Source organism: Protopterus annectens, chromosome 16.part0 (assembly GCF_019279795.1).
Source record: "Protopterus annectens isolate FY-2018-M chromosome 16.part0, PAN1.0, whole genome shotgun sequence".
NCBI classification, from domain to species: domain Eukaryota; kingdom Metazoa; phylum Chordata; order Ceratodontiformes; family Protopteridae; genus Protopterus; species Protopterus annectens.
The window spans coordinates 660,894,434-660,909,032 of NC_056750.1; the positions used below are offsets into that span (position 1 = coordinate 660,894,434).

Below are 14,599 nucleotides of genomic sequence, written 5' to 3' on the forward strand. Positions count from 1 at the left end.
GAATGTAGTACGTTTCCGTGACCTTTCCATTTTCTTCAGAAAAAAATCACAGTAAGACAACCAGTGTCCAAGAATGAGGAAGTGTCTGTGGTTTCGTCACAGCACTTATCGTTCAGTTTCTAGTTTGAACCTCTGATCAAAACTCAACACAGCAGCTTATTCTCCAGCTAAAAAAAGATCAGTTGGTTCTCCAAAATGTACAGATGTGATATAGTATAATGCTAAACTATCAACTCTACTATGTCACAGTTCAAAAGGAAAAAGTACAACACACTAAGGGTACTGGCATTAAATAACTTAACATGCAGGGACTTTGAAAAGCTGTGAAATACGTCCATGGTATTTAGAAAATGGAGAATACCCTAGAGAGAAGTGCCTTATGTCAACACACTTTTGTACAGATGAAACTAACATATTAGAAATAAAGCATGTGGTCTACTTTATTATGCTCTGTTGCACATAACCAAACATGGTTAGTTCACTTATGTTAAGCAAATCCCCCTCAGACTGATTGTGGCAGTCAAGCATCATATATAGGTGTGACTGTGTGTGTGTGTGTGTGTGTGTGTGTGTGTGTGTGTGTGTGTGTGTGTGTGTGTGTGTGTGTGTGTGTGTATATATATAAGTGTAAGGAGGGATGGGAAGATGTTTTTATTTTTATTGGATTGCTGGATAACTGAACTGGTCTGAAGACTTTTTTCACCCAGGACCCTGACTAACAAGCAAAATAAACACCGATACAAATGGTAAAGTAGTTATGACTTAAGGTCACAACATATTAAGCAAATAAAAACAATTATAGTAAAACAGAGAAATGAATACCTTAAATAGCTATATGACATTTAATATGACAAAACAAATAATGAATTGTGAACGGCAAGTAAACAGACAGAACAGTTAATGTACTCAAATAACCCTGCTATTCAGTGATGAATTGGTAGATCAGAAACATCCATAGCAGAAGTCTTGTAATCATCAAAAGTAGTATGATTGCCTATGTCATAACTGATAATTTAATAAAGATTTTGTTTAAAAGAAGACATGCATGCATATATGAAAAATACTCCAACTTGTCATCCTTACCTTCTCTTTTCTAAATTGTTTACTGTCACAAGCATATAACCCGAAAAGGTCTATCCAGATCTGAACCCTCCCTACAAACCTTTATTATCAGACTGCTCTCTACTAGTCACTGTTTTTCTTTACTAGTCCTAAAATACGAGTTACTTCCTCTTTACTAATCAAACATAAGTACTCCCTGTTCAGGCCACAGATCAAACACTAATAAAACAGTTTGAATGTAGCTGCCCATCCAATGGACATGTCATATAAACCAATATCTCCAAATGGTAGTACCTTTACCTTCAGCATCTGATCCACCTGATTAAGTCACTTGTCAAACTGTGATTCAGCTTACCACACCATTACTACTTTAAACCCACTACACATATAATGTAATCATCCCTTTTATCTTACTGGCCTCCGTTAGCTTTCTTAACCTAGCAAGTACCACTCATGTCTCCACCACTTCTACTTTTTCTTTTCCTACTTTAACTCTGTTCTACCTTTTCGCTTCCATTTATGCAACGGTAAATATATTCTGTGTGTCAAATCTTCGATGGTTACTTACAAATTAAGTGTTTGATCAGTGTTCTACCTGGTAAACAGATTTAAATAAAATAAATAAATCTCACAATACGGTTTATTAAATTTATGTGGAAATAATGAGAAACAGAACATTTATTCATAAAAACTGTTTAATGGATAAGGATTTGCAGTTTCCTACCTTTGCTTCTAACCTCAAACGATCAATTGTGTTCTCAGCTTCTGCATACTTGGTCAGCAGTTTGTGATAATCCTCCTACAAGACAGTAGAAAAAAATTTGTTTAAAAAAATCTTGGGCAGCTGGGAAAAATACTGCAGCATGTCTCACTTCTTTCTAATCATTCAAGCTCTTATCACAGAAAACTTACTTCAGCTACTGCACTTCATATTTCATAGGAATTGAGGTTATCCAAGATCTCAGTTCACGTCAAACCTTCTAATGGCTATGCTGCCACTGTAAAAACAGCATCTGTTATCCAGTTTTAGAATACAACATTACATAGAATCAGATACAAGTTTCTTCTTCATCTCCAAATACTCAGGAGTAAATAATAAATAAGGGCTAAACATATCACTCAGTGTGTATATCAATATTGCTTTTAACATGTACAACACTGCCATATCTACTTCCTTTACTGCATTGATGTATTTGAATAATAAAAGACACTGCTGATCAAGTATATAACTGGTGTATAACTGGTATATGTGTGAATATGTTACCCAAACCACAAACTGCCATGCCATTCAGGCACGTTCCTTCTTCAGCAATGTTTTTCATAGGTCAGTACTAGGCTAGCTGCCCTTACAGGCAATTTTAATCCTAGCTAATTTATTTTTTTTGTGCTTAAATTAAACCTATCCCATTTGGTTAGAGACTGGCTTTACCCAACGCATGGTCGATAATTACATATTACCCCTAATGACAACAGGAATCATACCAGAAATAATCTGAGGGGGGCCATGCATAGGAAAAAGCATTTAGGAGCTGCATAATAGTACAGGGGGCAGTCCTGTGGAAAACGTTCCGATTTCAACCAAAGATGCAAGTTGAGCTTGAATATGGACAGGAATGAACTTCATGTGGATGGGGAGATTGTTCAAGAGTGGTATCCTCTGTGAGATATACCAGTCCCTTCAAACTATCCTGTTGATGTAGCAGAAGATGTTTAGATCACTAGACACAGTATTTCTGATGCCACTTGAATTGCTGATATGCATTAAATTCATCAGTATTGGGATTCTCCAACAAATTGTTTTAATGCTTGATTTAAAGGATTCTACTAGCTGTTGCCCACTAATATACAACTGGTATAAACATACTTAACATGGTGCTGTAATGTACCTCATTTTGTGTAAATTTATACAAGACTATTATCATATAGGTATTACTGAAGTTTTTCTCTCTGGATCTCCAATGAAAATGTGCCACAACCCAGCTGAATAACCAATCAAAATATATATATATAAACATAATACCAATCAATGAAACGATAAATACAATAATTAACAATATTAAACAAACTAGAATATCTGTAAATACACCTGGCTCATTCATCCAATCAAGGGGGAGATTTATTATTCAGATAGAGCAACTCTCCTCCTTATTGACTAACCAGCATTCAACTGCACTGCAATCTGATGTTCAGCTACTGGGCAAAGGAATAAAGTTACATGTATACAGTGCATCTCAATGCCTTCCAATCATTAAAAGGTTGTGTTACATGTGCTTATCAGAGAAAAAGATTTCTGCTGCCCTGGTTTTCGCGGACTCTGCCACGAGGGCGTAAGGCTCATATTGTTCCCTCCTCTGCCTTGAGGGAAACTCACCACATGTGTCCAGCAGGCTCCCTGGGATTGAACCACACCTTTCCACTCTTCTGACCCTGGCATATGGTCTGAAGGAGGAAAACTGACCCTATGGCAGAGAGAGTTCTTGCCTTCCTGCTCACACCTGGTGGCAGACCACCCAGATCCAAAGAGAGAGGAACCATCAAAAGGTGTTGGTGAAGACGCTTGAAAGGTTCCAGTTACATAGCCACATCCAAGAGTGCTCCTTAGGCCACGCCTGTGCTCTGCGTCTCGCCCACCGGCTGCATAAGAAATGAGCCTCATGGAGGAGTTTACCACTGAGCAAGAGTCGCCAGCTGGGAGGCTGCCTTAGCCTGGCCCCCCCCCTCAGTTGTTGGACTGGAGGGCATCTCCAACCTTTCAGGAGATCCTCCAAGGTGGGTAAAGGGCACAGGTAACTAGGGACCGCATAGAAAAAGGTCGCTGGAAGAGAACATTCACTTTCCTATATCTGTCCATCGTCCTGACTCGTTAGATGGACAGATGAAGGAGCTCAGCCAACTCCTTTTTGTGGCTGCTGCTACCACCATGGCATCAACGGGACACCTTTTGGTCAAGAACTGCTTGTCCTGGCGGCAAATGAATTTGGTCGGTCTTCTAGGGTTGGTACCACTGTGGTCTGAGCTGTCCACGCCTCTGAGCCACCACAGACATCAGTGGTCGAAAGGCGGAGACACCCAGGAGGTGGAAGGTTGGGATCCAAACACGTCTAGAACACAGACTCATCCCTCAGAAGGCAGTCCAGTTCCCCTCTGCCTAAGAACCAAGGATGTCCGGGAAGAGACATCTTCAGAGGGGGATCTTGGGACCCTTCTGACTCTATAAGTCGGTATCCGACGTGACAGACTCGGGAGGAACATGCTCCTCTCTGTGGCTATCCTCTCTTGTGAGGTGGCTCCCTCTGAATGGTCAGGAGGTCCTGAAGAGGATATACCCAAAGGTGTCCTGAGTGCTGGATCCCCTATACACTTAGGGTCTGGAAGTGGGGGCAGAGGCTGATTTAGGCACCCTAGGGAGGAGCCGATGGGGTCGATCGCGGACTGACTCTGGGGCTACAGCACACTCCTCATCACACCTCAAAGGTATCCCTGCTCAGATGCAGAGAAGGCTCAGGCTCAAGAAACCAGAAGCCCTCCCCGCACCGAGAGACGTGTCAGGAGGCAGATGGGAGCCGAGCTACCTGAGCTCAAGCACCAAGAGGTGAGCGGGTCGGACAAGGTCCGGCGCCACCCGCCCCCGGAGCCAACCAAGGAGTCTCAGCATCCAGATCCTCCAGGGTCAGTACCATAAGGATCGGAGCCGACGAACCGAAGGAGAAGGTGGTCTGAGCCGATGGTTCCACGACTCAACCCCAACGAACTCCGCCCGAGCTCAAAGAATGAGTCTGATGAAGAATTTCTACAGCTGTGGGACAGAGCAGACACCTGATGAGAGGGTTGACAACATTTTGGCTAGGGCCTGCATTTTAGTAGCCCACGACCACCACTCTTTTCCAAGTCATGGTCCCAAAAAGTCTTGAGGACCGAAAAGTGATGAGGGGTGACTTGGCACTCTGACTGGAGCAGAGGCGACGAGCCGAACGCTTAGACTCCAAAGAAGGGGACCTTTTTGACCTTTTTCGACTTCCAGATGCTCTGCAGGCGCCGAGCCGATTAGAGGGAGGAACATCGTTCCAACCATGCAGAGATGGATGGCATGGCTTTTCAACGACGCTCCGAATCCTGGAGTCAAGGTTTAGGTGGTTTGAGATTTGCGGCGGGCTGAGCTTTCACCGTGAATTTGGGGCTTAAGTAGACTCCCTCAAGATCTATTTGTTTTGCGCCCTGCAGGACCTTGACCGAACGCATGGCAATCGAACAAGTCCTGCAGGCACACACTGATAACACAAGAAGTGTGACCATCTGTCAGAGACATCTTCGACAGCACTCCAGTCACACTTCTTGAATCCAGATGGCTTAGAATCCTGGACATCCCAGAAGAAAAATCAGCGAAAAACATTAATAATAAAAAGGTTAAGGTAACAAACTACGGTAAAAACCCTACAGTTACCAGAACCACTACACTACAAAAACTATACTGAACTATAGCAAAACCAATTAACTTTTTTTTGTTTTTTAAAGGAGAACGAAGAAAAAAAAAGGTTAAACTTAAAACAGACACCTTTTAGATATAAGGTTATCCCAAATTAAACGGAAACATAAGAGAAAAGAGAAAGGGGGGGAGGGAACTCTAATGACGAGTTTGAGGAAAGACAAGGATTTACATGAACACACCACGATTACCAAAATTCATTCTAACGAGCAATTTCTACGCTAAGTTAACTAGTTTTAAGACAGAAAAGACACATTATAAAAATGAGCATTAATTTGATCCAGTGACAGCAACCTCGCAGCTGAAGGGCAAACAAGATCTGGTTTCTAGTACCAGGCATCATGGGATATGGGGAGACCTCAGCTAGTATAGCTCGAAGCTTTAGAAGATGAGTTGAGTTGGGAGCCCAAGATCGCTCCAACCAACCAGAAAGCAAGAATGAAGGAAGTAGATAGATAACTTAACATGTACTTCAATGAAAAAAATATTCACAGTATGTCTAGGATACCACTGAATGGGTCCATGATTCCTGAAATTGTTATGGACAAAATAGGCCCAATATTACCCTAAGTTCAAGAAAGTTCAAAGGTTCATAGGGTGTTTACTAGGCTACGACCACAAGGGCCTTTGGGTTTGTACGTATCCCAAATGTCTGGCTGCCAAGTTCTGATACCCTTTAATAAGTATAAGGCTGGCCTGGGAGATGAACCATTTGAGGTTACCGTGTCCATTAGAGGTATAGGGTGCCAAAAAGGATAACTTCATTTTCCCATCCAATTGTCCAAGTTGCGCTTGAATTGGGTTAGGGAGGAGCCTCGTTTGCTGTGGATGGGGAGGTTGTTCCCCAGATAAGGAAGTCTCTGGGATACATATCTATCTTCTCCAGCAGGTCCCAGGTTTATATGACAGGCAAGGTGCAAGTCTTAGGAACAGGTAATTTGGTAGTATGTTTTGTGGATATGCAAGAGGTCAATCAGAGTGAGTCTGACGTACGTTCTATATGCCAGGCATAGATCTCCCTCAAAACCTGTACAAGACAGAATACATGGATAGGGCCTTGAGGCAGTTTGCATAGGACATTTTACTTATGCCCTGTATTCTTTAGTAGGAACCTCTATATGTTCCAATTGTTGGATACACCTGGTTAGGTACATACCGGGGCAAGTACTGTACCAAGGATAGGTCTTGATGAATGCCAAATACAGTGGAACAACACCTCTTTGATTCTAGATGCCACCTCCTTGCCGCAGTGAGTAAGGTTGTGCAACACAGAACAATTTCACTACTGTAGACACATGATGGTCACAGATTCCCCAGTATAGTAGGTTACATTTGATACCTGAGGGGAAGGTTGAGGGGAGGGGAAAAGCTGAGCTGAATTTATCAGCCAGGTTTGCGCAGCATCTTCTGGCTCAGTATAGATGGCCCACGCATACCGAGCCGGACACAATTGTATACCGCTCGAGGCCGCAGACATAACCAGCACGGTGGTAGTTCTGGTCTGGGAGGCTAAATTTACTCCAGATTTGGCTTGCAGACTTTATTTGTCCTCAGAGGGTTTGTTTAGTTTGACAAGAGTGTTTAGATCCTGCTGGGTGCCACACCCCAATTTTTGCCATGATTTTCTTCCCCTGTTGCGTCACTGATTTGATTCCACCATTCTTTAGTTGTTCTGTAGTTCTCCGATGGGTTAGCCGCCTGTATGCAGCTATTAACATGTTTGTACATAAGTTTCTAGAGTGCCTGCATAGGCAGCAGTGTTCTCAGGCTTTATAGGGCTTGAAATGTTGCTAGGTTCTCACTTAATAGCAGGAGGCTTGCTCTAGAATAGTTCCTGAATACCCAGGCCTATCTGGGGTCCAGTTTTATTTTACTCAGCAGACCATTTGTGGTCCCACCCACCAGGAAAGCAGACACAGCAGGGGGTGTGCAGTACCTCCCACATTAGTGGGCAAATCTCGATCCAGTATGATTGCAACCCCTGGCTGGTGTATTTAATACCTGGTCCTGTGGAGTTTAGGTTTACAGAATCCAGGAATCTCTGTGAATATACATCTGGGTCATATAAGACCCCAATTAAACCGCGAGGGTAACGATATTACCAGATCGCGAAGTTACTCGAATACCTAAAGATCGATCTGGTAGTATCGAACCAAAACCACAATGGCTGAGCCTCACATAGCGAAGAATTGGCCTTGGCCATATGAAAAAACTTTAAACCCAATAAGTGGAGGGTTTCGCCACCCACAACCCTCCCTAACCAAATATACTAACTCAGAGATTGGTTTCATATTGACAAATGGCATATTCACATAACGGGTAAGGGAATTTTTCCTGCATGGAAATCTCTGACCATTCACGGTTTTTATAAGCTAGGTATTTGAGTAACTAAAGTTTTGACCTGGTAATATAGAGCCACCGTGAGGTAATTCAGTTCCACGAATATGGCATTGGGTTGATGAAGCGTGTTTCTATTGTTTAAATTCATGGTATGGATTTCTGGTCATAGATCGGACCCAGGTCGTAAGGAAGTGAAATGATTTGGCTTATGGTGATTTGAACATGGAACATCTCGCGTATTGCCCGTCTGACCAGCCTTGAAGTATATTTTGATGTAAAATTCCACCTTTAGTCCAAGCTCGTGATCCAATGATGTCTTACATTAAGAGCATCCAGGTCAATTCCAGACCTAGATCTTTAATGGTAAAGGAGAAGGATACCTGAAAGAACTAGCTACCAGGGTGTGGAACTGTGACTGCATTGAGATATGCCATTGAAAATTATTTAATTTTTTGGCCTGAATTGTTCCTCCACTTGTTTCGTGACCTGTGCAAGAGCACGATGGAAAGGAAACCATCTGTTAGTCAAGATCCACCGCCAAAACTGGAAAAATCACAAGCTGTTAGAAACCCAGCCACCTGAGTTCCCAAAGTTAATGCGAATGGTTTTGAACTTTACATGAACAAGACAGACTTTGTATTGTACAGAAAGTTACACTGCTGTAGAAAGCATGTCTGTGGGCACTAAAATACACTGGCAAAATAGGCTCGTTAAACATATGCATGAAGTTGTGTACATAGCTTTCTAAGGAGCTCTGAGGAAATACTTATAAATGTTACTGTGTGGGTGTGATAAGTGTTCATTTGGTGCTCAGTCTCAGTCTGTAATAAACAACATGGACGTAAAAGTCGTATGCTGGTCTCCTTGCATTTACTTTTCATGTCTAATTGTTAAGTTACATTTATTTTTTCATCTCACAGATAGAAATCAGTTGGGTCTCCAGTTCTCACACAAAATACTTGCATTAAAATTCCAGCATACGGCTGCACATGGCCAGCACAAGTAATTGTGAGATGGAATGGATTGTTTTATTTACATGGAAAATTAAAGTCAAAGCAAATGTTATGGAGGTAACCTCCAGCGCCATTAAAGGAAAACTGAACAACGCCGTTGCTTCGCAAAAATACTTAAAATTACTGAACTTCTTTGTCTAGGGACATTGGCATTCCATCCCATTTGATGAAGGGCACCGCTATGGTTACAAAAAATATTACTTATCACTTCAATGGTAAGGTAAGCACTTTTCAGAGAAATGTGAAAATAGCAGCAAAGATTATAATGAACTTTTCTAGCAGTTCTCCCTCTCCGCTACATGTGTGCAGGACTCCAAACCTGCCGCCAATAAGTAATTAAAATCTAATTATAACTTGGAAAAGTAAATATTTTATATTGAGTTTATACTAGACATTTGTAGAGCTCATCTGGTCCCAGCCGCCAAAATATTTTAATATACTTTTAATTGAAGGCAGTGATTTATACACTGGAATATTGGTGTGCAAGCAAAGTATACTAGTTTCTAAGCAGCCAACTTTATTATGAAGCCAATCAAAAAATGAGCGGGCAGGCTCTTTCTCATACAAATCAATATGATAAATGAAACAACTTATAATGGCAGCCAAAAAGAAAAACATACAAAATAATTTATTTATTTTAAAAGTCCCACAGTCAAGCAAAGAAAGATAGAACTCTGCATACAAATTCAAGTAATTGACTTTGGGAGGAATTAATGTCTGTATCATATATATCCTTCTAGATTAGGTATCCCATCTGTATTCCTTGAGTAGGAATATGTCCCCAATTCATCACATAATATCTACAGCAATCCTTCTTACTGCGGGTAGACTTCTAAAACAAGGTTCTAGGGTATATCCCTTGTTCTTATAAAGGATTTATTTGCATAACTGGTTCTGTTAACCATGCAAACATCCTCCACTTAAACACAATTCATTGACAGAAGCACGGCTATTCAATCATGCCTTCTGTTAGCTCCATGAAGTAGCTCTTTTTCTAGCTCTCTCAAGGAAAAAAGGAAGAAAGAAAAGAAAAACAGACTTCTGTAAGACTTGTAGGATGCTTCCTGTGGCCAGCACTACAATACCCAGTGGGTTCCCACTAGCTCTTCAAGTGAAGAGCACACAACACACACACACACACACACACACACACACACACACACACACACACACACACACAAACACACACACACAAACACACAAACACACAATAAACACACACAAACACACACAAACACACACAAACACACACTAACACACACAAAAAAACACAAACAAACACAAACACACACAAACACACACAAACACAAAAAAACACACACAAACACACACACAACACACACAAACACACACAACACACACAACACACACAAACACTCCTGTCAGAATTATTCAGGTCCTGTTTTCAGTTCTGCCCTCACCATCCAACCTCAGACTGTAGTAATGAATATTTCTGTTTTCAACCGTAGCAAACTGCATGCCACAAACGCATCAAACAGTTTATATCCCATGCCTGCATGGAGCTCTACTGCACTCAGGGTTTTAGTTTGAAAAAATCTTTTTAATTAGAAAACTGATATTACAAATGTAGCAAAGCATGTCATACTTATACCCTGCATGGAGCGCTACAAGTGCTCAGGGTTTTAGTTAAAAAATATATTTTTTGTTACTTTTAAACTACTATGTTGCTCTTTACATTTTAATCCCACATGGAGCAATACAGTGCCCAGGTTTGCTCCACAAATGTAATACTGGCTTTGTATCAGTAATGTAATTAAAGAGGCCTCCAGGATGATGGCCTGCCATTGTGCCCCTCAAACACTTTGCACCCAAGCCATAATTCTCTTGGCTCCACCAAAGCTACACTATCGACCATGATAATTTCACCTATTTAAAGCAACAGTACAATCCTATAACCTTACATAAATATTCCTTCCTTCCTCATTCATTATTTGTTAATCAGATAGACCAAAAAGGGCTATAGCCCTTTTAAGTAAAAGTTCAAGCAGAAAAGCTCCATTAAAATAACAGTTATTCAGATCATAGTCTGTGAGGAGAATATCACATTATAAAACAATAGCTCTTACTCTACAATATGCATGGCAATATTTTTGCATATGAATTAAAGCATCATTTTTCAATTTAAGAAGCAATGTTAAAATAAGTTTATTTGTAGCCCCACCAGCATTACCAAAGTCCACCAAGACCATCTGTAGCACAGTTTAACGGCGAGTCATCAACACTACAGTCACCATAATCCGTCGCCAACAGTAGTTTATAAACTAATTTTGTAAAGTAGTAAAAACAGCACTTTCTGTGTTCATGTGTGTTGTGTGTGTCTGGGGTGAAGGTACTAACCTGCAGCATTCAGTACCTCCAATACAAAAACAGTGACAGATCTACTCAACAGGCATGTGCCTGGGTAACTAGGGTTACAAAAAACATTGGGGTTTAAGGGCACTTCTTCCTCAAAAATTCCAAAAAACATATGTGTTGCCCAGTCTAGGTTCACACATTCAGACTACATGAAGTAATGCATTACACTGAATTCTTACACCAAAGGCTGTATTTTTTTTCTCTCATTTGGTAAGTTATTTTGGGAAACACTATTAGATATGCCATATAAGAATACAAAAGCTCAGACACGTCTCCACGCATTCCTGCTAAAGCTAGTGAACATTTTTGTTTCATTCCAAAATACATGTATGCACCAGATCACAACATTACATGTTAGACATTTGAGTAATTCCGAGGCATTATCATGTTGAATGTAGTATTGCTCGTGACCTTCCATTTTCTTCAGAAAAATCACAGTAAGACAACCAGTGTCCAAGAACGAGGACGGGTTCGTGGTTTCGTCACAGCACTTATCGTCTGCCGAAGGTTTAACTCTGATCAAAACTCAACACAGCAGTTATTCTCCAGCTAAAAAAGATCAGTTGGTTCTCCAAATGTACAGATGTGATATAGTATAACGTTAAACTATCAACCTATCAGCCAGTTCAAAGCGCGAAAAAGTACAACACACTATGGGTACTACATTAAATAACTTAATGCAGGACTTTGAAAAGCTGTGGAACACGCCCATGGTATTAGAAAATGGAGAATACCCCAGAGAAGTGCCTTTGCGTCAACACACTTTGTACAGATGAACTAACATATTAGAAATAAAGCATGGTCTACTTTATTATGCTCTGTTGCACATAACCAAACATGTTAGTTCACTTATGTTACAAATCCCCCTCAGACTTACTCGTGGCAGCCAAGCATCATATATAGGTGTGACTGTGTGTGTGTGTGTGTGTGTGTGTGTGTGTGTGTGTGTGTGTGTGTGTGTGTGTGTGTGTGTGTGTGTGTGTGTATATATATAAGTGTAAGGAGGATGGGAAGATGCTTTTATTTTTATTGGATTGCTGATAACTGAACTGGTCTGAAGACTTTTTCACCCAGGACCCTGACTAACAAGCAAAATAAACAACCGACAATGGTGGGAAGTGAAGTTATGACTTAAGGTCACAAATATTAAGCAAAATAAAACAATTATAGTAAACAGAGAAAGGAATACCTTAAATAGCTATATGACATTTAATATGACAAAACAAATAATGAATTGTGAACGGGCAAACAGACAGAACAGTTAATGTACTCAACAACCCTGCTATTCAGTGATGAATTGGTAGATCAGAAACATCCATAGTAGTTCCTAATCATCAAAAGTAGTATGATTGCCTATGTCAACTGATAATTTAATAAAGACGGAGCGAAAAGAAGACATGGGCTTAATATATGAAAAATACTCCAACTTGTCATCCTTACCTTCTCTTTTCTAAATTGTTTACTGTCACAAGCATATAAACCCGAAAAGGTTCATCCAGATCTGAACCTCCCTACAACCTTATTATCAGGATCGTTTCTTACTAGTCACTGTTTTTCTTTACTATCCTAAAATGAAGCATTTCTTTTACTAATCAAACATATACCCTGTTCAGGCCACAGGATCAAACACTAATAAAACAGTTTGAATGTGTAGCTGCTCATCCAATGGACATGTCATATAAACCAATACTTCCAAATGGTAGTAATTACCTTCAGCATCTGATCCACCTGATTAAGTCACTTGTCAAACTGTGATCCAGCTTACCACACCATTACTACTTTAAACCCACTACACATATAATAATCATCCTTTTATCTTACTGGGTCTGCTATTTCTTTAACCCAAAGGGCACCACCATGTTCCACCATCACTTTTCTTTCCCACTGACACATGAAATAATGAGAAACAGAACATTTATTCATAAAACCGTTTAATGGATAAGGATTTGCAGTTTCCTACCTTGCTTCTAACCTCAACGATCAATTCAGTTTCAGCTTCTGCATACTTGGCTTGGGCAGTTTGTGATAATCCTCCCACAAGACAGTAGAAAAAAAATTTTGTTTTAAAAAATCTTGGCAGCTGGGAAAAATACTGCATGTCTCATTTCTTTTCTAATCATTCAAGCTCTTATCACAGAAAAACTTACTTCAGCTTACTGCACTTCATATTTCATAGGAATCTGAGGTTATCCATGATCTCAGTTCATCAATAAACCTTCACATTATGTTGCCACTGTAAAAACAGCATCTGTTATCCAGTTTTAGAATACAACATTACATAGAATCAGATACAAGTTTTCATCTCCAAATACCTAGAGTAAATAATAAATAAGGGCTAAACATATCACTCAGTGTGTGTATATCAATATTGCTTTTAACATACAACACCGCCATATCTACTTCCTTTACTGGCATTGATGTATTTGAACAATAAAAGACACTGCTGATCAAGTATATAACTGGTGTATAACTGTATATGTGAATATGTTACCCAAACCACAAAACTGCCATGCTATCTGTAAGTAACGCTCCTTCTTCAGCAATGTTTTCAGGTCAGTACTAGGCTAGCTGCCCCAGCAGGCAATTTTAACCTAGCTAATTTATTTTTTTTGTGCTTAAATTAAACCCATCCTATTTGGTTAGAGGATCATTACCCAACGATGTCGAGTAATTACATATTACCCCTAATGACAACAGGAATCATACCAGAAATAATCTGAGGGGGCCACATAGGAAAAAAAAAGCATTTAGAGCTGCATAATAGCATTAGGGCAGTCCTGTGGAAAATCGCCCGAGATTTCAACTAAAGATGCAAGTTGAGCTTGAATATGGACAGGAATGAACTTCATGGATGGGAGATTGTTCAAGAGTGGTATCCCTCTGTGAGATATACCAGTCCCTTCAAACTATCCTGTTGATGTAGCAGAAGATGTTTAGATTAATTAGACACAGTATTTGATGCCACTTGAATTGTTGATATGCACAAATTCATCATATTGGGATTCTCCAACAAATTGTTTTTAATGTTTTTGATTTAAAGGGATTCTACTAGCTGTTACCCACTAATATACAACTGGTATAAACATACTCTAATATGAAAGTTGTAATGTACCTCATTTCCTATGTGAATTTATACAAGACTATTATCATATAGGTATTACTGAAGTTTTCTCTGGATTCCAATGAAAATGTGCTAACAACCCAGCTGAATAACCAATCAAAAGACATATATATATAAAACATAATACCAATCAATGAAACGATAAATACAATAATTAACAATATTAAACAAACTAGAATATCTGTAAATACACCTGGCTCATTC

General features: G+C 40.0%; 1 protein-coding gene across 1 annotated transcript in view; it reads right to left on the reverse strand.

The window, feature by feature from the left end:
- Positions 1-14,599, reverse strand: part of AKNA (AT-hook transcription factor) — an 865,316-nt gene that overhangs the window by 462,832 nt on the left and 387,885 nt on the right. The window contains exon 4 of the mRNA XM_044058163.1: positions 1,787-1,861. Coding sequence (XP_043914098.1) covers positions 1,787-1,861 — 75 coding nt within the window. The remainder of the gene's footprint in view (positions 1-1,786; positions 1,862-14,599) is intronic.